The following is a 27,760-nucleotide window of genomic DNA, read 5'->3' as shown; positions in this document are numbered from 1 at the left end:
AGGTCGTTTCGCGAGGCAAGGCCATGTTGGAGTAGAGATTTGCGTGGTCTGAGGTAAGTAATACTTCTAAACATGGTCCTGAGGGTATGAAACCCCAAATTATGTGTTATGTGATTGGTGCTGAGGTGACGCACATGCTAGGTGACGGGCGTCTGGGCGTGCACTGTAAGAACTGTGACTTGGTCGATTCCATGGAACTGTATAGTTGATTTATCTTGTTGTTATCCGTATTTTCATCATGTGATAAAGTAATTGCGCTGCCAATCATACTAGAAATCATGTTTAGGATATATGATGGTACTGTTGGGACCCACAGTGGTTGTTCCTTGCTGTTGAGATAATTGTTTAATTTCAGTCCTGTACTCAGGCGTATGCATCATTCATATCATATCTCGATCTCTATTATTTTACATTGTCAAATCTCGTATCATTGATTAGGGCTGCTTAGTATGAGCGTTGCGAGCCCGAGAGATTGGAGAGATTGATGACTGAGTGAGGTCGGGGCCTGATTGTGAGTGATATTATGGGATCGGACTACACGCCGCAGCATGTTTATTTAGTTATACCTGGATATGGCTTATTATTCGTGCTTGGGCTGAAGGAGCCCCTCCAAAGTCTGCACACCCACAGTGAGTGTAGTTGATTTATATTGAAGGATGGATCTTCCCAGGGCATGGATCTTGCCCGAATTATTTACATTTGGGGATGGATTTTTCCTGGGCTGGATTGGCCGAATACAGTACTGAGTGACTGACTGTCAGGAGATATATCTATGTATTTGGAGATGGATCTTCCCTGGACTGGATTGGGCATATACAGTCCTAAGTTATTGAGTATTCTGAGAGTGTGAGTACACGAGGCTTCCAGTATGGTGCATTACGTACAGCATCTACATTGGCATTGTAGATATAGCGAGGTCATATTCCTCATATCATGCAGAATTGATCTATCTTACTTGTATTCAGTTTAACTATTGAACTTGAAAGCATGCCTACATTTATGTACTATTATTTCTATTCTAAACTGTACATGTCGAGTTCGTCACCACTTTCAGTACAAAGGTTAGATTTGTTACTTATTGAGTTGGTTGTACTCACGCTACACCATATACCTCGTGTGCAAATCCAGGTGCTTCGGGTTACGGCGATGTCACACCCCTTTCTCTACCCCCAAAAAGATATGTGTATGAATTTATGGGGTAAAGAGTTTTTCCAATTAAAGTGACAAACTTGAGTAGGGATTATTTTATTGTTAAGAGTCGCCACTTGTAATTGATTTTTCGGTGTTCCAAGTCACCATTTATTTGAATCCCTAGCCAAAGGAAGGTTTGACTCTATTTTTATCGGTCCGCGAAAATAAAGTTCGGGTAAGAAATTCTATTGACCGGGGAGAAGGTGTAAGGCATTCCCCGAGTCCCGTGGTTCTAGCACGGTCGCTTTACTGACTTAAAACTTGGCTTGAATTAGTTTTGGACAAAATGCGATTTATATGATTTTTATGTTTTACCTATCCGCTTTTATTTCTTGATTATTAGAATTACTAAACAAAATAATTTAGATAATATTGCGTTGTCATACCACGCTACGCAAGCGAATGCGTGATCGAATAAAAAATAATAATTAACTTGTCATAATTGCGCCTCGCAAGAGAATCTGAAATCATGACAATCAATTATTTGTAGTACTTTTAAGAAATTACTACATTTGAGAAAATTAATTCTTGAAAATTATTAAAAGTTACTATCGCGCTACGCAAGCGAATCCGCAATTATAGGAAATAATTAAATAAAAAAAACTAACTAAAACTATTGGATAAGGTATGATATTATTCAATTAATTTATTGAATGTTAAACATCATGCTATGTAAGCGATTCCGGGAAGTTAAAGCGTGCCTACTATTTGCCTAGCGTTTAAATTAATTAATTAAGAGGTGATTAAATTATTAGATTGCTATTACTAAGAGAAAGTACCACTTTTAATTAATTTATTTGAGTAAACATGGCTTTTAATCGATTGGACCAGCTTTGTTTATAAAAGTTAGTCTAGTACATTACTAAAATGGAAAAGGGCCAGCAGTAACTCAAGTAAAAATGGGCCAGCAGTGACTTAAAAAGAAAAATGGCTAAATAAACTTTTAAAAGGCATTGGTCCTGTTGGGAAGAACCAACTTCGGCCCATTATTGAGCTTCTGGAATGACACAAGTTGAAAAACCAATGGTCATCAGCTGCATATTAGCACAGGTAGCCCACTTGGGATAAATTACACGTCTAGCCCATTTTACTCTAAAACAAAAACCTTCAATTTATTTGCAACCTCAACCACTCGTTTAATGACTTAACCATTTTCTAAAAATAAAGGTCTTTACAAAAATGGTCACATGTAGAATCTAAAATTTATCACAATAAACTATGGTCACATGTAGAAATAAAAAATTTATCACAATAAACTAAAGCTTTCAGGCATGACTCTTTTGTTCTTTTCTTTAAAGAATGGCCTAACATAAACTGGCCAGAATTACGCAAGGTGCAATAACAGTCCTTAAACACATTACAACCTTCTTGAAACATCTCATTTCATGCGTTGAAACTATATTAGATAATAAAGTCCAGCTACACATGAATAAACATTATTCGAACATTCAGGGAGTCATTTTTATATATTAATCCAACAAGATATACTTAAACAATCAAGAAAACTATCTAGCATTCATTTATCTAGATAGATATGCCCCCAGTAGTCAAGATGAGTTCAAATCTTCTTGTTAATGTGAAAATATCTGCAACATAAGGTTAAAGAGTTACCTGAGTCACAGAATAATAAAAGTACAACAGTAGGATCAACAAGAATAGTAGCAAAAACAGCAATAAAAACAGCAGCACCTCAGTATTAAAATAGCCCAGAAAACCAACAAAGATGCTTGAAACTAGTAGCTAAACAACTTCACAAATTGCCTAAGGGATCTTTCTATTTTTCTCAAAGGTTCACTCTTAGAAACTCCCAAGGATCTGAAATTTCAGCTTGCTATTTGTATTAAGCTGCTGATTCTTCTCAAATATATATGTCTTTTAAAGTGTAAAAGATGATCTCTCAATGTAAGATAGAGTCCCTGTAAAGTGAAGAAAGGGAAGCCCTTAAGTAGGCAAAGAAAGTCACTTTTTGTGCTAAACATTGTTCAAAGGCTGTCGAAAAGGTGAAAGGACAGCCTGAAAATATGCTATAGCAGAAGAAAGGAGAAAAAATGTCATTTCAGCCACCCTACTAGTCAAAAGTAAGCTACTAGTACCCTAAGTCATGATCAAACCCATAAAAACTTCAGATTTTAACAACATCAATACTACCCTATTAATTTAAACTAAAACAAACTCACACAACTAAAAATTGACAAAACAGAAACAAAACTTCAAATGGAACTAAAACCCAAACTAACTAAATTAAAACAAATTAATTTGTGCAAACTAACCATAAAACAAACAACTGAATTCACAGACTAATGCTCAAAACAAAAATTAGACGAACATTACTAACAATCGGACGACGACGTTCAACGACTAAACAATCGATCAACTAAGTAAACGATTTAAATAATACACTAAGATCCCGTTTAATCAATAATATTGTATCAAACAACTAAACTAAATGGAGATAACTAGTTAAACAATCCTAACTTGAAACTCCAATTAACAAGAAACAACCAAAACAAAAATAAAAATAAATAAAAATAAAAATCAGAAACTAACTTACTAATATAAAAAAATCAGAAATTAATTAAAGGGATGACGATTATACCTAACGGGCATGCCTGAAATTGTCTGAGCGACGTCGGGATACCAAGAGGCGGTTGTCCGACCCCGAAACCCAAGTTCCCTTTTAGAAAACGCCCAAAACAAGTAAGTTTTGGCATCATACTAGAAGGGAACATGAGTCTTTAGGTTGAGTGGGCTAAAAAATAAGGCAGTGGTGGCCTGAGGTGGTCGCGACAGTGGGGAGAGGGTAGCTGGACGGCGGCCGGAAAATTAGTGGTCGGAGTTTCATCTTGAGATTGACATTAATAGATAGGTCTTGAGGATCTCTTTCTGTTGATGTAAGTATTGTAGGGTGGTGGTGGTCGGAACTTCCCGAATTTGGGCAAAAAGGTGGCAGCTAGGGTTTCCTATATCTAAAATTCGTGGATTTTGAGGGGGTTTTGGGGAATTTAGCTTGGAGATTCGGAAAGAGGGAGTTAAGGAGAGCATGGGTGAAAAAATGAGGTTGATTGGGGGTGGTCCGCCGGCGGTGGCGATTTCCCGGCGGCGGAGATGGGCGGCGGCCGGTGGAGGCGGCAGAGAGGAGACAAAGAAGAGAGAGAAGAAGAAAGGGGGAGAGTAATAAGAGAAATGGGGCAAATTTTTTGGGATTTTACGCTTTATATACCTAGGGCAAATTTTTTGGGATTTTACGCTTTATATACGTAGTTTTGAAGTCTTCCAGGCCAAAGCATATGGACCAAGTCTTGGGCTGTTGGGCCACCGATTTTGGTCCAATATTTGGGCCAATTTTGGCTTTAAAAATGATTAAGCCCAATCCCCTAACCCTCATATCAAATTATTTAACATAATCTAATTTAAAGGCCTAAAAATACACACATAAGAATTCTAAAAATTATAATGTAAAGAAAAAGTCAAGAGCAAAAATTAGGCAATTACAAGCGGTAGCTGAGTTGCGAAGCCCGGACCTTCGGAGATCATCGAGGTAGCTGCTTGGCGTTCGCACACCTTGAGTCTCCTCCCTTATCTTTTATGTTATGTTTCAATTTTTATTTTTTAGATGGTGTATCAGACTATATCCTTATGTAGATGCTCATGTACTCGGTGACACCCCAGTTTTGAGAGAGACTATGTATTGAGTTATGACCTTATATCTTGCTTTTAAAAGATTTCTCTTTAATTAAACTATTTTCGTATCTTTCAAAGATTTAAGTGTTTAAAATGTCCGAGTAGTCAGCTTGCCTTGTACCATGATAGACGCCATCACGACGAGTTGGTTTTGGGTTGTGACAATCCTTAAATTTAAATAACCAGCAGGTGAATCAGACCATACCTCAATAGGAATTTTTAATTGTAACGACCTGACTGGTCATTTGAGCATTTGCATTCCGTTCAATTGTTTGAGGTCTTGAATAGCTTCATATGATGTGGTTATGACTTGCGTGTATGGTTGGTTTTGGTTTTCGAGCGATTCGCGATTGATTTGGAAGAATGATTCTCATTTGAGAAGCTTTAAGTTGGAAAAGTTGATTAAGTTTGACTTTTGTGTATTAGACCTCATATCAAAGTTTTGATGGTTTCGTTAGGTCCGGATGATGATTTTGGACTTAGCCGTATTTTTGGATTTACATTGGGATGTTTCTAGAAGGTTTTGGCTCGAATCGGTGAAAGTTTACAATGTGAAGGTTTGGAAAGTTCATAAATTTGACCCGAAGTTGACTTCGATGCTATCGGGTTTGGATGGTTGTTTCGAAAGTTAGAATATATTCGTTTTGTCATTCGGGCCTTGTGTGTAAGGTTTGATTGGATTCTAGATTGGTTAGGATTGAATTGCACGCTTGGTTCGAATTACAAAGTTTATGAACTTAAGAGATTGATCTTGATTGACGATTTGTAGTTTTGATGTTGTTTTGCATGATTTGAGGCCTCAAGTAGGTCCGTGTTATATTTTAGGATTCGTTAATGTGTTTGGACGGGCCTTGGGGTCCTCGGGTATGTTTCGGGTTGATTTCATATTATTTTGGACTATGTTTCATTGCTGAAGAATTTCTGATTCTGGTGCTTCCACATCTGTGGAGGGTTGATCGCAGATGCGAGTACGCAAATGCGAGCTTGTGGTCACAGAAGTGAATATGGACTGAAGGATGAGAAGATCGCAAATGCGGATTGTTTGGGCAGAAGCGTGACCTCACCTGCGAGGAATAGATCACAAAAGCGTTTGTGCATTAGCGGTTAGGTGATCGCAGATCCGATAAGTCGGGTTGTTAAGTGGGATCGCAAGTGCGGGAGTTTCTCCGCAGAAGTTGAGCCGCTGATGCGGAAAAGGTTCTACATATTCAGATTAGCTGGGCAGAATATTATTTCGACGGGTTTTGGTTATTTCTCATTTTTAGAGTTAAGGAGCTCGGTTGTAGGCGATTTTTGGAGGGCTTTTCATTACAATTGAAGGGGTAAGTAATCCTTAATTGATTTTGGTGTTAGATATTGATTACCCATCGATTATTACACCTAATTTATGTGAATTAAAGGTGAAACTTAGGAGTTTTTGGACTATGATATTGGAGAGTGTAAATTGATGATTTGAGGATCGATTTGAGGTTGAATTTGGGTGAAACACATATATTTGGACTCGTATTGGAATGGGTGTTCGGAATTTGTGAGTTTTGTCGGGTTCCGAGGTGCGGGTACAAAGTTGACCTTGTGGGTTGACTTTGCATAATTGAACCAAAATCTTAGCTTTATTGTTTGGGCTTGTTTTTTATGGCTTCTGTTGATATTATTAAGTTATTTTGGCTAGATTCGAGCCGTTCGAAGGTTGATTTATGTGGGAAGGGCTTCTTAGAGTATTGATTTAGCTTGCTCAAGGTAAGTATCTTAACTGAACTTGGTTGAGGAATTAGTTTCCTGAGTTATTTGTGATAGCTACATGCTATGAGTGGTGCATATGTGTGGGGATGAGCCCATGTGTGTGCACCAAGGGCATTATTCATGCTCAGGGTAGTGCTTAGGCTATGATATGCCTTAAATTGATTGTTAAGCTTCATGTTTTGATGGTTCTTATATTTGTACCCATGTTGTGAGCTATTTGAGCCAAGTTTGAGGTTACATAGAGGTTAATCTCCTAATTGAACTTGATAATTGCTACTTTCATGATGTATTTGCCTGATTTGAGTAATGATAGTGCACTTTGTATATGCATACACCTTAGCATGTCCAGGGGTATGAAATTTGATTTTAATTGATCATGTACAAGTATTCTTGTATATCTGCTTTTTATGTGATACGATTTGGACTGGTAGAATATGCCCACGCCATGTGGATTGCGATATTGAGCATGTGACCACGTCGGGCAGATTGTGATGTTGAGCTTGTGACCACGCTGGATGGATTGTGATATTGAGCATGTGACTAAGCCGAGCGGATTGTGATATTGAGCATGTGATCACGCCGGAGTGTGTTATTAAGCATGTGACTACGCTGGGCGGATTGTGATATTGATCATGTCACCACACCGAGTGGATTGTGATATTGGCACGTAAATTATCCGTGCAACACGTGAGTTGTCCGTGCATTCGATATTATTAGCATGTGAGTTGTCCGTGCAGCACATGAGTTGTCCATGCGGATTCGAAATATTATTATTATTGGCACGTGAGTTATCTGTACCATTAATAATATTAGCACGTGAGTTGTCCGTGTAGCATGCGGATATGGATCCATCCCAGGGTCACCCCTCTTCATGTGCCTTCTTGATGGTGTACACGCAGATTGTGAGAAACAGACGAGTTTCTGGCTGATGTGGACTTTGGAAAAACTTATTAGTGGTTTGTGTTGGCCCAAGTAAAGGTTAGTTTTGAAGACTGATAAAGGAACTCAGGCATGAACCAGGTCCATCTCTCAGGTCCATCCCTCAGGTTCATAAAAATAGGCAGATTCGAGCATGTGGGATGCACGTGAAGGAGATAAGCTTAACTTGGTATATTTAATATCTCCTGGTTGAAAAAGATGCATAATTGAAAAGGAGAAGGACTCCTTAATCAAAGAGAACACTATCCAAGATAGGGAAGCAGTTAGAAGTTGAGATCAACTAGAACTCTTCCACCAAGGAAGAGTTGCATCAAAACTCTAGTTATTTCTTTATCTACTAACTCTATAAATTGCAGGATGTTCTCACATTATGGTGTTGCACAAAAACGCAGAAGAAAAATGTGAATTGAGAGAAAAATAGCAAGGCTTTTTGCAAGCAGTTCGTGTGTGATTCAAGTGTGCAAACCTGAAGCTATATGAACCAGATTGAAGAACCAGCTCCATAAAAAGTTTTATGTGTCTTTCTTTATTTCTAGTTCAATTGTAGTAGGTGTTTACATATTGTACCTTTCAGCTTTATCTAGAAGCAATTGTAATAGGTACTTTGAGTATTCAAGTTAGAGTTAACTTGAAGTTGTCGCAGCAGTTAGAGGTTGGTTGCTACAACGGGATTAGAGGTAATCCTTTGGTTTACAAAGAGTTTTGTAAATGCTGTTTTGGCTCAGTGATTTAGTGAAGTGTTGGGGAAAATCCTACTGAGTAGTAGGTCGTGGTTTTTTCACCTTTTGAGCCGGGTGTTTTCCACGTAAAAATATTTTTGTTCTTTACTTTCTTCATTTATTATTCTGTAACAGCAGCAGAAGGAACACATAGAAGAACCAGGTCCTTCCATAATCAGTTTAAGCAAAAAATTAGACACCACACAAATCACCCCCCTCTTGTGTGGTATTGAAGTATACAACATCAATTGGTATCAGGGCAGGTTATCCTTGAAGAGGCTAATACCTTAGGAACATATCAAGATGAGCGCACCGCCTGAAAACTGGGAAGGCCAATCCACTAATATGCCTTCACTCTTTAATGGCTAGTACTACTCTTGGTGAAAAAACAGGATGAGATATCACATCATCGGAGAAGAATATGAGCTATGGGACATTGTCACTGATAGTCCCCTAGCTACCATGAAGAAGAAGGCTGAAGGAGTAGACGTGCCAAAAACAAGAGCTGACTGCAATGCTGTGGACTTGAGAAAACGGGAAAAGAATGCTAAGGCCAAGAAATGGCTTGTGTGTGGACTTGGTCCAGACGAGTACAGTAGAATTCAAAGTTGTACCACTGCTAAGGAAATCTGGGACACTTTGCAAGTGGCTCATGAAGGAACACCTCAAGTGAAGAGGTCCAAAGGAACACTGCTATATTCTCAATATGAGAATTTCACCATGAAGGAAGGGAAAACCATCCAAGAGATGTATACAAGGTTCACCACACTGACAAATGAACTTAAGTCTCTTGGAAGGGTTATTCTTGAAGAAGACAAAGTTGAGAAGATTTTGACAAGGGTTCTGCCAGTCTCTTGGGAAAGCAAAATCACTGTTATTCAGGAATCAAAGAACATTGCCACTCTTAAGTTGGATGAGCTAATTGGAAATGTCACTGCCTATGAAATTAGAAGGCAAACCATGAAGATGGATGCACCCAAAAAGGAAAGGAGCCTAGCATTCAGAATCACTGAAGGTGCTGATCTAGAGGAGGATAAAATGACCATGATCACAAAGGGTCCTTCAAGAAGTGGAAGCTACAGCAAACCAAGGGTTCCTGAAAAACAAACCAATGAGGGGTGTTACAAGTGTGGGAAGACTGATCACCACATCAAAAACTGCCCTCAATGGGAAATTGAATGGAAGAAGAAAAGAGCTGAACGAAGGAACAGGAAGAAGGAACAGGTTCAACCCAAGAAGAACAAAGGATCAACAAATGCTATGGTTGCCGCCTGGGGAGAAAGCTTGGATGAGGACTCAGGGAGTGAATATGGAGATGAACAAGCACTTATGGCAATTGGAGAATCCGATGAGGAATCTGAGGTAAGTATAATTCATCTCAAAGACAAGATTAAATTTTTGTCTAAAGAAAGGCTATCTGAGTTACTCGTGGATTTCATTGATGAATCTAAGGATCTAAACAATGAAAAGGAACAACTGTCTAAGGAGTGTGTGATTTTGAAATCTAAGTGCAAAAATCTGGAACTTAGGGCTAGTGAAAGTGAAAGTAAAAATGCTGAGTTAAAGAACCAGGCTCATGAACTTGACACCACTGTCCTAGAGCTTAGATCTGAAAATCTAAAATTGAAATTAGGAACTGGTAAAAAGAAAGCTGATCACACACAACTCACTTCACAAGAAAATATAGGAAAAATGAAAGATGAGTTGTACAAAAGAGATGAGCAGATAAGAGTTCTTAAAGAAGATCTAAACAAGGTTAAGCATGAGCTAGACAGAACCTGTAAATGTAATAGGTCCTCCGATGCACTTTCATGGCTACATGAACACCATAGTAGCAATAAGAGAGGACTTGGCTACGAGACCCCTGCACCTAAGTGGGATCCCAAAAGCAAGTACCTCACACTTCCTGAGAACATAATTTGCACACACTGTGGTAAAACTGGTCACTATAAAAGTGAATGTATTGCAAAAGAAAAGGCTAGTTAAAAGAATAAAGAATTTGTTCAAGGGAAAAATAGGCTGCCAGGTTCGGCTAAAAAGAATCTGATTCACCTTTTTGCCTACAGAAAGGGACCCAAACTAGTTTGGGTTCCTAATACTAACCCCTAATTTCCTTTTCCGAGTCCAAGTTAAGGGGAGCATCCAAATATGGTACATGGATAGTGGCTTCTCAAAGCATATGACAGGAAGCAAGAACCAATTCCTTTCACTTGAGGACTTCAAAGGAGGTAATGTCTCCTTTGCAAATGGGAAGAAAAGTGAGATCATTGGGGTTGGAGAGGTAGGTAAGACTGATTCTCACTCTATTGAGAATGTCTACTTGATAGATGGCCAAAAGTACAGTCTAATCAGTGTATCACAATTATGTGATAAAGGTAACTTGGTAGCATTCACCTCTACCAAATATTTTGTGATTAATCTTACCACTGACAAGATTGTTTTGCAGGGAAAAAGAGTAAACAATACATAAATTGTAGATTTGTCCACACTTTCAGAAAATGAACTCACTTGCTTAAGTGTCTTGGACAATGATTCTCTCCTTTGGCATAAGAGACTTGGACATGCAAGTCTGATTCAACTCAACAAATTAGTCTCCAAGGACCTGGTGATAGGGCTGCCTAACATCAAGTTCAAGGAAGACAAAGTTTGTGAGGCTTATGCAAGGGGGAAGCAGGTAAGATCCTCTTTTAAATGCAAGAAAGTGGTAAGCACCACCAGAACGATGGAACTGGTCCATATGGATCTCTGTGGTCCAATGAGAACATTAAGCAGATGTGGTAAAAGATATGTGGTGGTGCTTGTTGATGATTACTCTAGGTTTACTTGGACATTGTTCCTAACATCTAAAGATGAAGCATTTGACATGTTTACTTCTTTTATTAGAAAAACTCAGAAACAACTAGGTAATCAACTTGCATCAATTAGGTCTGATCATGGAACTGAATTTGAAAATGCTAAGTTTGCTGAATTTTTGCATGCTACATCATAAATAGTTGCATGACTAGACCTTTTGTTAAGAAGATTCTCTATGAGATTTAAAGGGAGAAAGCTTAATATATCCCATCTTAGGGCATTTAGATGCAAGTGCTTTGTTCACAATAATGACAAAGACTCCCTAGGTAAGTATGATCCCAGAAGTGATGAGGGAGTATTCTTGGGATATTCTTCACATAGTAAAGCTTATAATATATACAGTAAAAGAACTATGTGTGCAAAAAAATAAATTGTAGATGTTATTTTTTTAAAACTAACATTCTTTCTGAGAGGCAGGAACAAGATAATGAAGAGATTGGGCTGATAAGAAATTCAAATGGTGAAACTACAGTTCAGCCTGAAGATGCATCACAAGAAGGAACAGGTCCTTCCATCCAGGGCAACATGACAGGGAGAACTGACTAGAGAGGAACTGATCCTAAAACCTCGAGGGAACCTGTCTATGAACCTATTACTCAATAATAAAACCAGGAAGGAACATCCAAAGAAATTGACACTCCTACTGCAACATCCACGAAATTGGATATATATGAACCTGGTTCATCTGTTGATCAGAAATTGTATAGGGGAATGATTAGTCTTACTGCTAGCAGACCTGACATTGTTTTCAGTATAGGTCTTTGTGTCCGATTTCAGGAAAATCCAAAGAAGTCCCACTTGACTGCTGTCAAGAAAATATTGAGATACTTGAAAGGCACCACTGACCTTTGCCTTTGGTATCCAAAAGGTAGTAATTTTAACCTAGTGGGATATATTGACGCTGACTATGCAGGTTTCCTTGTTGATAGGAAGAGCACCTCAGGTATGGCACACTTCCTTGGTTCATGTATTGTGTCATGGGCTACCAAAAAGCAAAGTTTAGTGGCCTTATCTATTGCTGAAGCGGAGTATGTTGTTGCTGCTTCATATTGTGCTCAATTGCTGTGGATCAAACAGCAATTATTGAACTTTGGAGTTGATGTTGGTTGCATCCCTATTTTTTGTGATAACACTAGTGCTATTAGTATGACAAAGAACCTGGTTCATCATAAGAGAACTAAGCACATAGATGTTAGGCACCATTTTTGAGGGACAACTATGAGAAAGGCTTGATCACTGTGGAGTTTTGTGCTACTAACAAGCAAATTGCTGACATCTTCACAAAAGCCTTAAGTAGAGGTCACTTTGAGAGGAACAAGTTGGAATTAGGGATGATTAAATCACCTAAAAGGACCAGTTCAAGGTTAAAAAAAATGAAAAAAAAATTGGAAAAATTTGGTTAGAAAGATTGTAAATTGTGTATAATTAGATTAAATCTTGCTCAGTCTCATACTTTTCATAGTATACTCTTGTTCCATGTGTTAAAATGACTCATTAATCTCTAATGATATTTTCTCTATTTTAGCAAATTTAGACTTACACAAGAGAATTATCAGTTAAGAACCTGGTTCATCAAGATAACACGGTATGTTTTCTACACTCTGCATAATTTGAAATAACTATATTTGGATCATGAGCAAAGTCCTACCAAATACCAAAGTTCTTTTGAACTTATCCGTTACAAGTGAACCAGTTACGTTCAAGACTCCTGACCGTATTAAACTACCTAGATTCTTTAAAGTCTGCTACTCAGGGGGAATAAAGTGGTTCTTCCGAAATTGAACAGGTATCTTCTGATTCTAATGTTTCTCCTGAGGCAATTTCTAAAGTTGCTGCAAATTTGGAGAATAGATTTGTAGGATCTATAGCAGGTGTTGAGACTACAGAATCTGGAGAAGTTGGTGGTAAAAATAAATAAAAAAAGGAGAGCAAGGGTACTAGGAGTACTGTGAGGGGAAAGGGGTCAAGAGTGGCTGGTTCTTCATCCACTCATGTGAGTTTAACCAAAGATGCAGGTGAACGGGTTGTTTGGAGAGATGAACCTGGTTCATCTGTAGAGAAAACCCTCGCAGACCTGTTGAAGAAAGTGACTGAAAGCTATAATCCAGCTACTTAATAGAGTTATCAATGGCACCAAAACTCATACCATTCCCTATGGCTTCATTCTCAAAACTATGCTTGCACATTTTAATGTACCTATGAAAAAGTGGGAGGTTAGTACAAGCATGGATAATTTTTGGGTTAGTACTCTGCTTACTTGCGATTATGAAGTCAATGTCACCCCTAAAGAACCTAGTTCATCCAAAAAGGTACCAGTGAATAGCAAGGTCAAAGCCTTGATGCAAGAAAGTGGGGCTAAGGATACTGAGATTGAAAAGCTGAAGAAGAGGTTGGTTGAGGTGGAGACTAAGAGAGATGCTCTTAGAACTGAGCTGGCAAGAGAAAAAGAGGAGAATGATGGCATTCTTTAAGGTATGCTGAAATTCCTCCAAGTCAAAAACCAAGCACCTAGTTCTTCCAAGCCTTAAATCCTAGCCTATAGTAGATCAACCAGTGATCCAATTCGGAACTTTTTGTTTCTTTTGCTCATGTTTTCAGTATTTTTATTTCTTCTTATGCTTTGTGGTAGAATCTTATCAATCATCAATGAAATTCGCTATTTTTGCTCTAACTGTTTGTTTATATTTCTTTGATGGTTAAAATTTTTAGCTTGATCTATGATGATTAATCCATGATTGCATTTGAAGTAGCCCCAGTGGCCATGAGTAAGCTTTAAAATCTGGTTATCTCACGTTTTTTATGCAACTTTTCGATGATGCCAAAAGGGGGGAAAGGTTGTGCTTTAAACAAGTGATGTTTAGACTTTGAACAGTGATGTTTATAACCTAATGTACCTGGTCCTTGATGATAAGTGATAAAAAGGAAAAATATTTCTAACTTTGTGTTGATGTTGAGCTGAGTTCTGGCGGGGCCTAAGTGTATGAAAAGCACAGAGTTTGTCATCATCAAAAAGGGGGAATTTGTTGGCCCAAGTAAATGTTAGTTTTGAAGACTGACAAAGGAACTTAGGCATGAACCAGGTCCATCCCTCAGGTTCATAACAACGGGCAGATTCGAGCATGTGAGATGCATGTGAAGGAGATAAGCTTAACTTGGTGTATTTAATATCTCCTGATCGAAAAGGCTGCATAATTGATAAGGAGAAGGACTCCTTAATCAAAGAGAACACTATCCAAGATAGGGAAGGAGTTAGAAGTTGAAATCAACAAGAACTCTTCCACCAAGGAAGAGTTGCATCAGAACTCTAGTTATTTCTTCATCTACTAACTCTATAAATTGCAGGATGTTCTCGCATTATGGTGTTGCACAAAAACGCAGAAGAAAAACGTGAATTGAGAGCAAAATAGCTAGGCTTTTTGCAAGCAGATCGTGTGTGATTCAAGTGTGCAAACCTGAAGCTACATGAACCAGATTGAAGAACCAGCTCCATAAAGAGTTTTATGTGTCTTTCTTTATTTCTAGTTCAATTGTAGTAGGTGTTTTCATATTGTACCTTTGAGCTTTATCTAGAAGAAATTGTAATAGGTACTTTGAGTATTCAAGTTAGAGTTAACTTGAAGTTGTCGCAGCAGTTAGAGGCTGGTTGTTACAACGGGATTAGAGGTAATCCTTAGGTTTACAAAGAGTTTTGTAAATGCTGTTTTGGCTCAGTGATTTAGTGAAGTGTTGGAGAAAATCCTACTGAGTAGTAGGTCGTGGCTTTTTCATCTTTTGAGCCAGGTGTTTTCCATTAAAAATATTTGTGTTCTTTACTTTCTACATTTATTATTCCGCAACAGTAGCAGAAGGAACACATAGAAGAACCAGGTCCTTCTATAATCAGTTTAAGCAAAAAATTAGAAACCACACAAATCACCTCCTCTTGTGTGGTATTGAAGTATAAAACACCAGTTTGGTTCGGTTATTGAAATTCTGATGTGGGCCTTAGAGACGTATTGTGATTTCTATTGGGATCGGGTTGTTTGACGCAACAAATTGATATTTAGTTATTGTATTTCTTCTCTGCTTGCAATTTTCTTGGATGTATACATGATTTTGCTGCATCTCTCTATATTTGCTAGCCCCGGTTATATACATGCTTTTTTGCATATCTTCTTTATATGCCACCTTACTTGATAAGATGAGACATGGTACATATCTTCTCCATATGTGAATCTGTGTGACTTGACTTGTTTAATCATACATATCTTCTCTATATGCAAGTTTTATGATTTAATGATATTGGACGCACATCTTCTTTGTATGCTGGATTGTTGACCTAGTAGAGTACGTTAAGTTACTGTGTGCACCAAGGTGATTTTATTTGTGATTTAAGACTTGATCATATAATTGTTCTGCACTTGTTAGATTTATTAATTGTACAAGTGATTAGCAAGTATCAATTATTAATCTTTCTTCTACTACCTCTCTGAGATTAGCTATTATACTTGCTGAGCACATGGGGTCAGTTGTACTCATAGTACCTTCTGCACCTTGCGTGCAGATCTTGGAGCTGAGTTGGTGTGGATGGCGGAAGTTGGAATTGAAGAAGTACCTTCTGGATATGGCTATCACTTGTTCTTGGTAGTTTTAGGTTTGTATCTGTTATTGTATATTTCAAACAGATGTTATATTTATTTTTGTATCATCTTTGTAAATTTAGGTCTTAATGGCTCATGACTTGTACTACCAATCATTGGTTTATTGTATAGAATCTAAGTTATTTCACTTATTAATTTTATTATTATTCTTATTTGAGTTGTGTCGACTATTGCATAACTTACCTAGTGGGCTGGTTTAGGTGTCGTCACGACTAGGTGGATTTTGGATCGTGACATCAACTCAATAGCTATGGATGGAGATTTATTGATCGAGTAAAAAGCTTACTGATTGCTTCAACCCAAAAATTATTGCTAACAAATTAGTCTGAAAGCATGCTTCGTGCCCGATCATAAAGCGTTGTGTTTCATACATTCTGGAACAGTATTCTGTTGTGAAATTCCGACATAAGTGCGATGTCTCACTATGCCTTCTCTGATGTAGGATATTGAACTTTGAATTGAAAAATTCTAGCACATTTTCAGTCCGAAGACGCTTAACTTTTCTTTGTAATTGTGTCTCAACCATCGTCTTTGTTTAAGAATTGTCAAAAATGTATCATCTTTTATTTGCAGAAAATATGCCCACCCCATACTTAAGTAATCATCAATCAAAGTCATAAAATACCTTGCACCATTCTTGAAAGGAAATCTATTTGAACCCCACAAATCTGAATGTATATAATCTAACTTGCCTGTGGTCTTGTAATCTGTCTTCTTGCTGAATTCACCCTTATCTAATTATCAAACATACAATGTTCATACAAATTTAAATAATTTTTGTATCCATCCAACAAATTTTGCTTGCTCAACAAATACAATCCTTTTTCACTCATATGACTAAGTCGCAGTGCCACAACTAAGATTGATTCATCACTCCTTTTCAAAAGGTACAGCAGTTTTTCTATCAACTACGCTGGCCTGAAGATAATACAGTCTAGAATGTAGCTTACCCTTCATGAGCACCTTAAAATCTTTACATACTTTATGTGTTCTATTCTTGAACTGGAACATAAATCATCCAATGCCGGGAAAAAAAATTAAAATTCTTTTTACATAAGTAACATATCAACACTCAATGTTTCTGATAACTTTATCGAACACTATCTATCTGATGTTATCAATTCCCTCTCCAATAATGGATTATTATCTCCAAGTAGATAGTCTCCCTCATCTACTTGTAAGTTGTAAATCAATTCTTTATGTGAAGATATATGAAAATTGCATCAGAATCAAGAACCTAGGAATTTTGACCATGACTAGAACTCACGGCACAAACTTTTCTTACATCGTCATTATCATTAGAATTGTTACAAGTGTCAATAATATTTGCAGAATTATCTACTATCTGCTTCCTCAATTTATCTTATAGCTTGAAAATCTCTCCTACAATAATCATGCTCCTCGCATTTATAGCAGTTATAATTTCTTTCTCTAGACTTTGATCCAGTGTTAGTCTTTTTTATATTAAAGTCTTTCTGTTGTGTTCTTCCCGTACTCACAAGACCATCGCCCTCAATTCTGTTTTCTTGAAACTTCATAATTTTTAAGATTTTATTGCATTACTAACATAATCCATTGAAATACTGTCTTTTCCATATAGCAACCTATCAACAAAGTATTGTAAGATAGTGGTAAATAACATAACACGATCAAGGAATGATCCTCATTCTCAATTTTAATGTTTACGTTCTTCAGATCCATTATAATTGAATTAAACTTAAGTTTAATTGGTGTAGCTTCGTTCATACAAAGATTTTACAAACTCTTTTTCAAGTAAAGATGATTTGTTAGCGATTTTTTAAAATATAGACCCATTAGCTTCTTTTATGTCGTTGCTACAAAAGTTTCTTTAGCAATTTTGCGAAGAACATTATCTGTAACGCTTATGAAGATCGCACGCAAAGCCCTCTCTTTCAGGTCTGTTTTATCTGACTCTTTCATCTCTCTGGAAAATCTTCATCAATCGCCTTGTAACACCAAAGACGATTTTATCCTAACTTCATAGAATTTTTCTACTAATTCGTACTTCATTGAAGATGATGAGACATCTTAACTCTGAATAAAAACATGCCTAGCTCTGATACTAATTATTGCGAAAGATCGTGGGGTAACTAGCACACAATTACATACAAAATAAATAAAGAAGAAGAAGAATACAATGATTTAATGAGGTTCGGCTAAGGCTAATCCTCGAGGCAAAATCAGAGAGAGTTTTTCAATATGAATGAGAAAAATAACGCAATACAATGAATCCCGACTATAACTTTTTACATATTACATCCCAAATAATCTTAAACCTATAAGAGAAAGGTTTGTTCAATCCAAAAAATAATAAGTATTCATTTCCAAATCTATTAGAATAATGGGTTCCCCAAATCTATATGGATTATGAATTTCCTAAGAATAATAGAAAATCTAATATAACTATAGGATTCATAAAATTAAAGAAATAATTAACATGATCATTGTCTGAAAATAAAAATCTTTGAAAGAATCCTCAACTACAAATAAAAAGATTGCTTGAAGCATTCAAGTCATCTATCAAATATTTTTATTTTTCAGACAATGATCATATTAATTGTGTCTTGAATTTTATGAATCCTAGATATATTAAATTTCCTAATGCATTTTGGAAATCCATAACCCTATTGGTTTGAGAAACTCATTGTTCTAACAGATTTGAAAAAAAAAAAAACTTATTGTCCTTGTAAGATTGAGAAAAAACTTTTTTCCTATAAGTTTGGGATTACTTGGGATCTAAGATATAAAAAGTTGTAGTTGATGGTTCATTTTATTGCATTATTCTTCTAATTTATAGTGAAAAACTCTATCTGCTTTTGTCCCGAGGATTAGGCTTAGTCGAACCTCGTTAAAACCTGAGTTCTTTTTCTTCTCAATTTGTTTTGTGTCTAATTGTATGCTAGTTAACTCACGATCTTCCACAATATAATAAAATAAAAGAGTATTGAAATGGAAAATGTGATATGCTACAATTCAAATTATCTCAACATAATTTATCCGATGCGCTTTCCTTATTGTTTGTTCCAAAGGAACGATATTTTTTTATATCTAAAATTAATTAAACTTTAAACTTTATATTTTACGATTAATAAGATAATTTTTAAGTACACAAATATTTGTGTCTTACTTTAAGCAACAAGTGGTGAACCTAATTAATAGTGTCAAAAGTATAAGTATATATATATATTGAGAGGCTTAATAGTGGAGTAAAGATGAACATATCTGTGTATATACATACACACACATTGAGAGGCTTAAAGAATTTATAAACAATACTATATTGGAATAAAGATGGTAGATATAGGTCATATTTTGATGTGACTTGCCTTGTGATATGTTCACTGTATTACAACCCGTTCAGGATTATGGGCATATTATGGGGGCAAGTTACACATTTGGTTGATCGACCAAAATAATTATATATATATGTATATAGGTTACCGACTACTTATTTAGTTTTCTACAATATAGCTCAATAGGCAACACTTTCCACTTTTCGCTTGCTTTCTTTAGATGATCTATCTCATATTGCTGCCCCTCTTATCTAAAATGCCTTGTTGCCTAAGAGAATGAACAATTTTTTTTTTTTTTACTTTTAGCTCGCGTCAGAAATTATTTACACTCACGTAGCCGAAAAAGTATATAAAATTTATATAATTTTTGTATATAACATATATATATATATATATATATATACACACACACTAGCCTCAAGGTACACGCGATGCGCGTGTATTCTATCTCAATGAATACTAATTTATTCAAAATTTATGTTTAAATAATAAAATAAAAGTATAAGTTCCTAAAGATAATTATATATGTTAAATGTGCATAATAACTCAATAAATAAAGAAGCTCTCGTAAAAATCCTCAATCATAAGTCAATAATTCAACTTAAACATTATTTCAGTTTAAATAATATTATAACTTTAATTTCACAAGTTACCATGCTTCCTTTTTCAGTTTCAGCAAGAAGAAGTCCTTAAAAACCTTAGAACTTTAATTTCACAAGTTATCATGCTTCCTTTTTCAGTTTCAGCAAGAACAAGTCCTTAAAAACCTGAATAGTACTAGAGGATAACTTAAAATATATAATCATGCAAATAATAATCTACAACTTTCATATGATCACAAAATCAAATTAAATAGCAATGAAAATTTAAAAAAATACATTTAAAAGGATACTAAAGCAAGCTTGTGAGAGAATTTATAATTGAAAGAAGACTTTCCATGACATATTAACTCTAGAGAATGACTTAGAATTAGAATTAAAAAAAGGGTAGTCCCATGCATATGGCAACCCGCATAACTTAAGTGAATGATCTATATAAAGTAAAATTTTAGTAGTTTAAAGTTCTAAGTATTAGAAATTTTAGTCCAAATAATAAAAAAAAAGTTTTATTAATTTTAAACTTCTAATAATTATAAAAATAATTAAATGAAGTATTTTTTTATATAATAATTAACATTAAATTGGAGGAACTTCAGATTTTCGTTTTTGCTTATAAAGATCAATTTTAAAATGGAAAAAAAGGTTAGTTTTAAATTTTAGTGTTTTATTGCAAGTATTTTATTAAATAATCTAGAATTGAAAATATAATAAGCACATTATCTCTTATTAATAAAAGAAATGAAAAAACAAACGCGATAAAAGTAAGTCCTATAAATTAGGATTCATACCTATTTTAAACAAGGAAGTATTTACTATACCAAAAATAGTTAATTTTGAAGCCCTAAATTTTAGGCAAATAATTTAAGTTACTATTTTATACAATATATAATATATTTTTAAAGGGTAAAAAAGGCGAACGACATTTCGCTAAGGGCCTTCGTGCTTTTAATATAGTATAGATATATGTATATATATTGATACCGGTTATACCGTGGGCGAAGCCACGTTTAGCAAAGGGTGGTCATTCGCCGAAAAATTACGAAAAATTACACTGTGTATATAAGTAAAATATTGATTTTAGATATATAAAACCTATGTTAAACACCCTTTATTGGATTTTTTTTTTTAATTCTTTCAAGTTTGAACACCCTTGAAAACATTTCTGGCTTCGCCACTGGGTTATATAGTGTATCCGAAAAAAAAGGTATAAAGATCCACTAAAGAGCCTTAGCATAGGAAGGTTGCTTTGTTTTTTTCGCTTCCTAAGACCTACCATAACCCCCCTCCCCCCCCCCCCTGCATATTTATAGTAACTTTTCTATGAGATGGAAGCTTAATATCTTTTTCATTATTTATTTATTTTCTTGGATACGGAGAAGTGTGAAAAAACAGGAAGAGAGAAGGGAGTCATCCACAATAAACTTTAGTGGATGAAAAACATCACTTTCATATCCATTATAGGAAACAAACATGAGATTTGGACCATAATCTTACAAATCTAAAGCAATTACCTGCAGAAGTGAACAAAATATGTTACTATTTAATGACTTACAATAAACCGACGCAAAGGAATTCAATAAAGATTAAAAAAGAACAAGTTAAAACTAAAAATTAAAAATCTACCATTGCTCAGCATTAAAAAATCAAAAGCTCAAAATCAACCTCAATTGTACATATGAATTGTTTTGGAGTGATTCTTTTTTTACATGTGAAATGGTTATGAAGAGAAACAAGACTATTATCATAGCATGTTTGGTGCCTTCTTGTCCCCTTCCAACTAGACTAATCCCAATTTGTTTTTCCTTCATTTTTGAATTTTTTGATGAGTTGTTCCCTTCAGATGGAGGCAAATATCAGGGTTCCAGACTAATTAAGCCAAACATGTTCTAATTGCCATGAAATGAACTCTTCTAATTAACCAAAAACCACTTCTCTTGTCAGTAAGTAATTGATGTCCACTAAGCTTTTATGCACAATATTATTCCATTTCCTCAGCTATTTATTTTTCCCACTTGTGTCAAAACACCCGAAGACCCGGTTCATCATGCAGATGGCTATTAGCGACAGCAAAAAGGCTGGAATCACTTGCATATAATATAAACAACACAATCGCAGACTTCAACAATCAGGAGATTTGGTGCTTGATCCTTAATTATCTTATAATCCCAGGATAATGTAGTAGACTAATGTGATTGGTAATGCTATCAACATTCCAAAAATAACCCTGAAATTCCGAGAAAAATTTACTTAGTCAATTAAGAATTTAGAAGAGAAAAAAGAAATTCAAGAAACTAGCTAGGCGAAATTTACTTACGCAGTGCTAAGAATAGCTGGATGAACATTGTACTCCTTAGCAAACACAAACGGAACAATCCCTTGTGGCAATGCAGCCTAACATACAAACATTTCAAACAATTGTATTGAATTATTCATAAAATAAGGAAGAAAAGGGGAAAATATATATAATTCCTTCAAACTCTTGGTGAACTATTATTTCTGAATGAGTTTATATTATTTATATTGTCAGTGCAAGCAATTCTTACACCATCAAATCACTTTTACCTCTTGTACCAGGTAACATATGTTATTTTTAAGATTACGAATCTCACATATTAAGGAGAGACTTACATACAGATATCTTTTGCTTGACCTGATGGTGTAAAAAAACTTTTACAATGACGACAGGGGCGAAGCCTATCGAGGGTGGTCAATTGATTATCCTTCATCAAAAAAATATATTATATATATAGGTAAAATATTAGGTTTTAGAGGTATATAACATATATTGAATACCCTAGAAAATTTTTTGACTTCGCAACTGAGTGGCAATATATATAACTTAAACTCTTTCGGCGCCAATGCATTAAATAAGGGATAGGAATTTTGTCATTTCTTGCCAACCAATAGTAGACAATATATTAAAAGAGAACAACTGTTAATTATGTATGGTTTACCTGTACAATGGCGACATGTAGGAGCGTACCACGAAGGCCAACGATAATTGAAGCTGCAGCCATAACTGCTGGGCCAGTGAGAAATCTCACAGCCATGGCGAAAGCAGCCACTGTGTTCCCACATGCAATTATCTTAGGTTGAAGTGCCATAAATAAACCTATCATCAATCCATAACGAAATCCCCAATGTCACAATCCATTATCAACATTTTCACTAGCAATGTCGGGGCTAGAATTTAAACATTATGGGTTCTTAGTTGGGAGAGCGAATTATAAATATTCTTAACTCTATTTGTACATCTATATAGGGTCGGAGCGAAGCACCGGACTTTGAGTCACTCACGAAGTCATTGTTGAATCCGCCTCTATGCACTAACTATTTATGATTAATAAGTTACACTTAGACCTCTCTATAACATGCATTCACTATAAAAGTCAAGTTATTCTCGGAACCGATTATTATGTTATGTTATAATATATGTCCTTTATAATAGCACTTCACTATAGTAGCTAAAAAATATCGCAACAAATAAAGTTGTTATAGAGAGTTTTTTTTTGTACTCCTCAAGTTACATTTTCATAAGTATGAATACTTACCTAAACTAAACATAGCCATTCCAAGACCAGCGTCAGAGAGAATAGAGATTGACTTCTCCATGATTTTGGGCATATGCACATGCCACCTACAATAAAAGGACAAAACAAACCGCATTAATCAATGGAAAATTCCAACATCATCCCTAATCAATTTATAAATCAACTGAAAATATTTCAAGAAGTTGAGACAATCAATCATTAACTTAATAGGATGATTAGCTCAATTACCGATACGAGATTAGGGACCAAATTAGACCAATAAGGCTCGAGTACGTATTCGGGTTTCGGATAAGCTTGCGCCAAACCATGATTAAAATCAAACGTGTCATAACACTGGCCGGAGGCATTTGTTTTCCGGCACCGGAATCTTGAACTCCGGCAGCCTTGGTATGTAATCCGGTGAGACCCTCTTTCTCTTCCTTTTTTTCATCTCTATCCTTCCCATCACCAATAACACCTCCAAAACTGAATTCTTCACCACCAAAGTCACTATCTTGGGAAATAGCTTCAAAAAAATTAAATTATCAGGTAAAAACCCACAAACAAAGAAGGATTACGATAAGTTGACAGTCAACGGAAAACGACACAGTAATAGTACAAAAGAATTATACCTTTGTTATCTCCATTTTGAGGGTGATCAGAAACCAACATTCTAATTTCTTTGGCACCGTCAGACCGACAAGATTGTTCATTAGCACCAAAATCAGTGCCACCAAACACGTGGAGGCCAGCGGCCTCCGACACGGGTGAAGCACTGGAGCTCCAGACAAACATATGGAGCTCCTTAGCATCATGGCTAGCCCTACCATTCTGCTGTTGCTGTAAATGTACTTGTTGCTGAATTTTCGTGTTTTTAGGAACTATAGAAGCAATTTCCGGATTTGGGGCCGGATAAGAAGCCGGCAAATTAGACTGTGCAGGGTAAAACCCGAATCTCGGGGAGCTCTGAGTCAGAGCTCCCTGAGCACAGGTTTCTTCGAAATTAGATGGTCTAGGAGTTGTATCCGCGGGACCAAAATTTGATAACCTTCCTGGAAAACCCATCATCGCGTAAAAATCGGTGTGATTGAAATTAGACCCTCTTGGAGTTGGATTTCTTGATGAACTTAAGCTATAAATTTCAGCTCCAGTCAGATTTGATGGTCTTGGTGTCATAGCAAATGACCTTCTTGACACATTCGATTTTCGTACAGTGACATGAAGTTTACCATCTTGGCCAATTTCAGCATCTGTTTCAAGAAAATCTTGGCCATCTAAGGAAACAACATCAGATTCAACTTTCAATGAAACAATTTCTCCTGCTGTTTCAGGGAATTGTTCCATGATCAACATCTTTGCGCCGCGATATTCGAACAAGAATAGCAAAAGGGTGTACCAAATAATACATTGTAACACCACAACTTGTACCATTAAACTACCTGAGTACTCACCATACATAGCAATTAATAAAGGAATTCCCATTACAAGTGTATTAGGAAGTGTTGAAAGTGAGAAAATTGTTATGCTCCATTCAAGACTACCATTTTTGGTCAAGTTAGCCCATAAACATAACACTACTAACATGATGATTTTTTGTAGTGTATCAGCAGCAATGAAACGGAAGTTCATATCATAAGGATTGTTCATTGAAATGAAGTGGAAGGACAATAAAGGGACGGCGAAAATAGCGACGAAACGGTTGATGCCGGAGCATTGATCAGGGGAGAATATTTTCCACCATCGGACTGAACCATAGGCCAAGATCATGGCCACATATAGAGGAACAACTGCTGTCAAGACAACATAAAGATCGTGCCAAGATATCATCTTTTTTGGTCAGTTTTGACACAACAGATTGTGGTTAGTTTTGCACAAATCAAGAATGGTGGTTATTTAATTGTACTATACTGATGACTAAAGGGAATATATCTGATTTTCTGTTGTGTTCTGTTTCTGCAGCAAATCAGAGAGGAATAATGGGCCAAAAAGGACTGGGGAATTGAAGTGTGTTTTGGGGAAAAAGAAGAAAGAGAAGAAGAATGGAGAGAGTGAAATTACAAGAGAATGTAAATGTAGATGATGTATATATAGGAAAGAGTGTGTGGAGAGTTGTCTCCGTGGAATGTGAGTAGTGAAAGCCTTCGAGCAACGGTGAAGTTGTCTCCCTATGACTTTAGGGTATGAGTTCGAGCCGTAAAAGTAGTTATAATGCTTGCATTAGGGTAGGCGGTCTATATCACATCTAGAGCCGTCAATATGGGCTTGGTCTGTTGGGCCAGCCCAGCCCGTGATTTAGCAGGGCCGGGCTAGGATATTTGGAGCCCATTTAAAAACGAGGCTTTTAAGCCCGGCCCGAGTAAGCCCATGGCCCGTGAGGCTTGACTGAGGCTGGGCTGGGCCGGCCCGTGGGCCTAATAAAAATACGTATTTAAAATATATAAAATATAAAAAGTATATGACACAAAAAATAACAAGAAGAGTATCCCAAGCTTAAAGTTTATTAAGTTCATCATATTAAAAGATCAAAGTCTTAAAACATTAATTAGTTTTAAAAATTTAATTATTCTTAGTATTTAACTAATTAATATTGCATACGAATTATAAATGTAGATTAAAGTAAGGATGTTAAGCCAACCTTCTCACAAGCGGACTCAAATGTGTTTGATGAAGATGATGTGTGTGTTGGATATCCCATAAGCGTCATGGACGTTCTCTTGAATATTTTTTTTGAGTTTTGACTTTTAGTGAATGAAATATAGTCTTATCTTTTACCTTTTTAGTATTTATTGTGGTATATTGGAACAGTATAAAAAGTTATTAAGTTATGTAAAAAAAATTCAATAAGATTTTTTTAACTTTTAAATATTTATCTTTTTTTAGGTTAGAACTTAAAAAAATATATAATTATATTTAAAAAATAATGGGCCGGCCCGTGGGGTCCCGCGGCCCACATAGGGCTGGGGTGGACTGACTATTATAAGGCCCATCAAAATGGTGGGCTAGCCCAGCCCAGCCCGTTAATTGCTAAAGCCCACATGGGCTGGCTGGGCTAGCCCGACGTCGCCAATATTGACAGCTCTAATCACATCCTTTGGGATACGACCCTTCTCCAAATTTTACGTAAATGTAAAATACTTTGTGCACTGGACTGCACTTTTTTAGTGTGTAGAGAGTGAGCTGATTGAACTGGAAATTACATAAGAGAGCTTTGGGGACCAGTTGAAATTGAAAAAGGATGTTGACAGGGGAAAATAATGGATTTAAGATATATACATAATATAACAATATTGAATTATTACAATATTAGTGTAATTTTATCGATTATAATAGACTATTCTTCTATTTTTCTTGTTGCCTTATCAGGTTTGTAATGAATAGTTACACCTGTTTATCTGTGATGGCATAAAAATTAGACTTTTTCACTGCATAAAATTAAAACTCAAAAAGGAAAAATCACTATATAAAACTTAAACTCAAAATTAATGCTCGCCAACTATAGTTTCTAAAATTAATTTAATTATGTTTTAATTTTTAATTATGAAAATGATATTATATTTTGAGAAAAAATTAAGAACCGGTATCAAATTTATATTTAAAAATTAGAGAAGTTGATTCTCGAACTTAAAATTTGCTAATTTGTTTGAGTAAGAATAAAATATATAGGTTTGGCAAGGGGGAGTGAGAATGCCAGGTATTATAGGGCATGGGATGTCTGTAGACATCGTGACATCTTTCTTGATTTTTTATTTTTTTTTATTTTCTGCTTTATATGCAATTTTTTTAAGATAGTATAAATCTGTGTAGGCAGAAAAAAATAAGAAAAGTTATTTGACCCCATTATTATTCACGCAAACAATAGGTTGAACAAGATTTCTCTTTAGTAGTGGAATGTTACCATTGGTATAACGTTTATCTTTATCGGTAATTAAAAGCAAAATTCTTTCTTATTCGACAGCATTAAATTTCTCTATTTATCTGTCAGTGGAGAAAATAAAAAGAAAAACGAGAGAGAGAGAGACTTGTTTCCAAACATAGATTTACTTTTTGGATAATCAAATTCAATTCTTCTCCAATTTATAAGAATTTAATTTATGCACAAGAATTTTGTAAGCAGTTATATGACAATCATACTGTGTCCTAAGTTCCTAACTACCACTTTATGAATTTTAGACTTTCAATCACACAAGGTACAAGATAACCAAAAAGTATAACTATGTTTGTCGATATAATAATGTCAATAACCTTTTTCTTTTTCATTTTTTCCTTTTTTTGTCAAAGTTTGGTATTATCAAGTGATGTAAAGTGAAACAACGGGGTCCTCGAAGTGCAAATTATTGAATAAAGTAGTTGGTGAAAAAGACATTGGTTCGGTAAATGAGCATTTTATTGGTCAATGAAATCAACAATTAGTCAAAAATTGATAAGGGAATCAAAGATGAGAATTTCTTTTATCTTTTTAAGTCGTTTGGATTATTTATTTAATTTAATAATATTTCACGTGCAATAGTTTTGGTGAATCTTGTCTTGTCCGTCACATTTCTTTTTTGGTCAAGA

At 35.7% G+C, this 27,760-nt stretch overlaps 1 protein-coding gene across 2 annotated transcripts; it reads right to left on the bottom strand.

The window, feature by feature from the left end:
• Positions 1–21,196: 21,196 nt before the first annotated feature.
• On the bottom strand, positions 21,197–25,299 carry LOC109206087 (auxin efflux carrier component 3-like). Of its 2 annotated transcripts, none has more exons than XM_019368856.1 (6): positions 23,839–25,299; positions 23,456–23,732; positions 23,228–23,313; positions 22,631–22,788; positions 21,991–22,067; positions 21,197–21,900 (listed from the first exon to the last, which is right to left on the bottom strand). In XM_019368856.1, exons 1-6 carry the CDS (start codon positions 25,031–25,033, stop codon positions 21,834–21,836), a joined length of 1,860 nt encoding a protein of 619 aa, XP_019224401.1. In that variant the 5' UTR covers positions 25,034–25,299; the 3' UTR covers positions 21,197–21,833. The 2 variants fall into 2 exon arrangements, with proteins under 2 accessions (XP_019224401.1, XP_019224402.1); XM_019368857.1 differs by having other exon boundaries at positions 23,456–23,720.
• Between the last annotated feature and the right edge of the window lie 2,461 nt (positions 25,300–27,760).

This window comes from Nicotiana attenuata, unplaced genomic scaffold, assembly GCF_001879085.1.
Source record: "Nicotiana attenuata strain UT unplaced genomic scaffold, NIATTr2, whole genome shotgun sequence".
NCBI classification, from domain to species: Eukaryota; Viridiplantae; Streptophyta; class Magnoliopsida; order Solanales; family Solanaceae; genus Nicotiana; species Nicotiana attenuata.
This window is presented reverse-complemented; position numbering and strand designations above follow the sequence as displayed.

Excerpts from the sequence above, each read along its gene's own strand:
- LOC109206087 (XM_019368856.1), bottom strand. The coding sequence starts at position 25,033 with ATGATATCTTGGCACGATCTTTATGTTGTCTTGACAGCAGTTGTTCCT. Across the intron at positions 23,733-23,838 it reads TCAAAATGGAGATAACAAAG|CTATTTCCCAAGATAGTGAC; the intron begins GTATAATTCTTT and ends ATTTTTTTGAAG. Across the intron at positions 22,789-23,227 it reads AATGGCTATGTTTAGTTTAG|GTTTATTTATGGCACTTCAA; the intron begins GTAAGTATTCAT and ends GATTGATGATAG.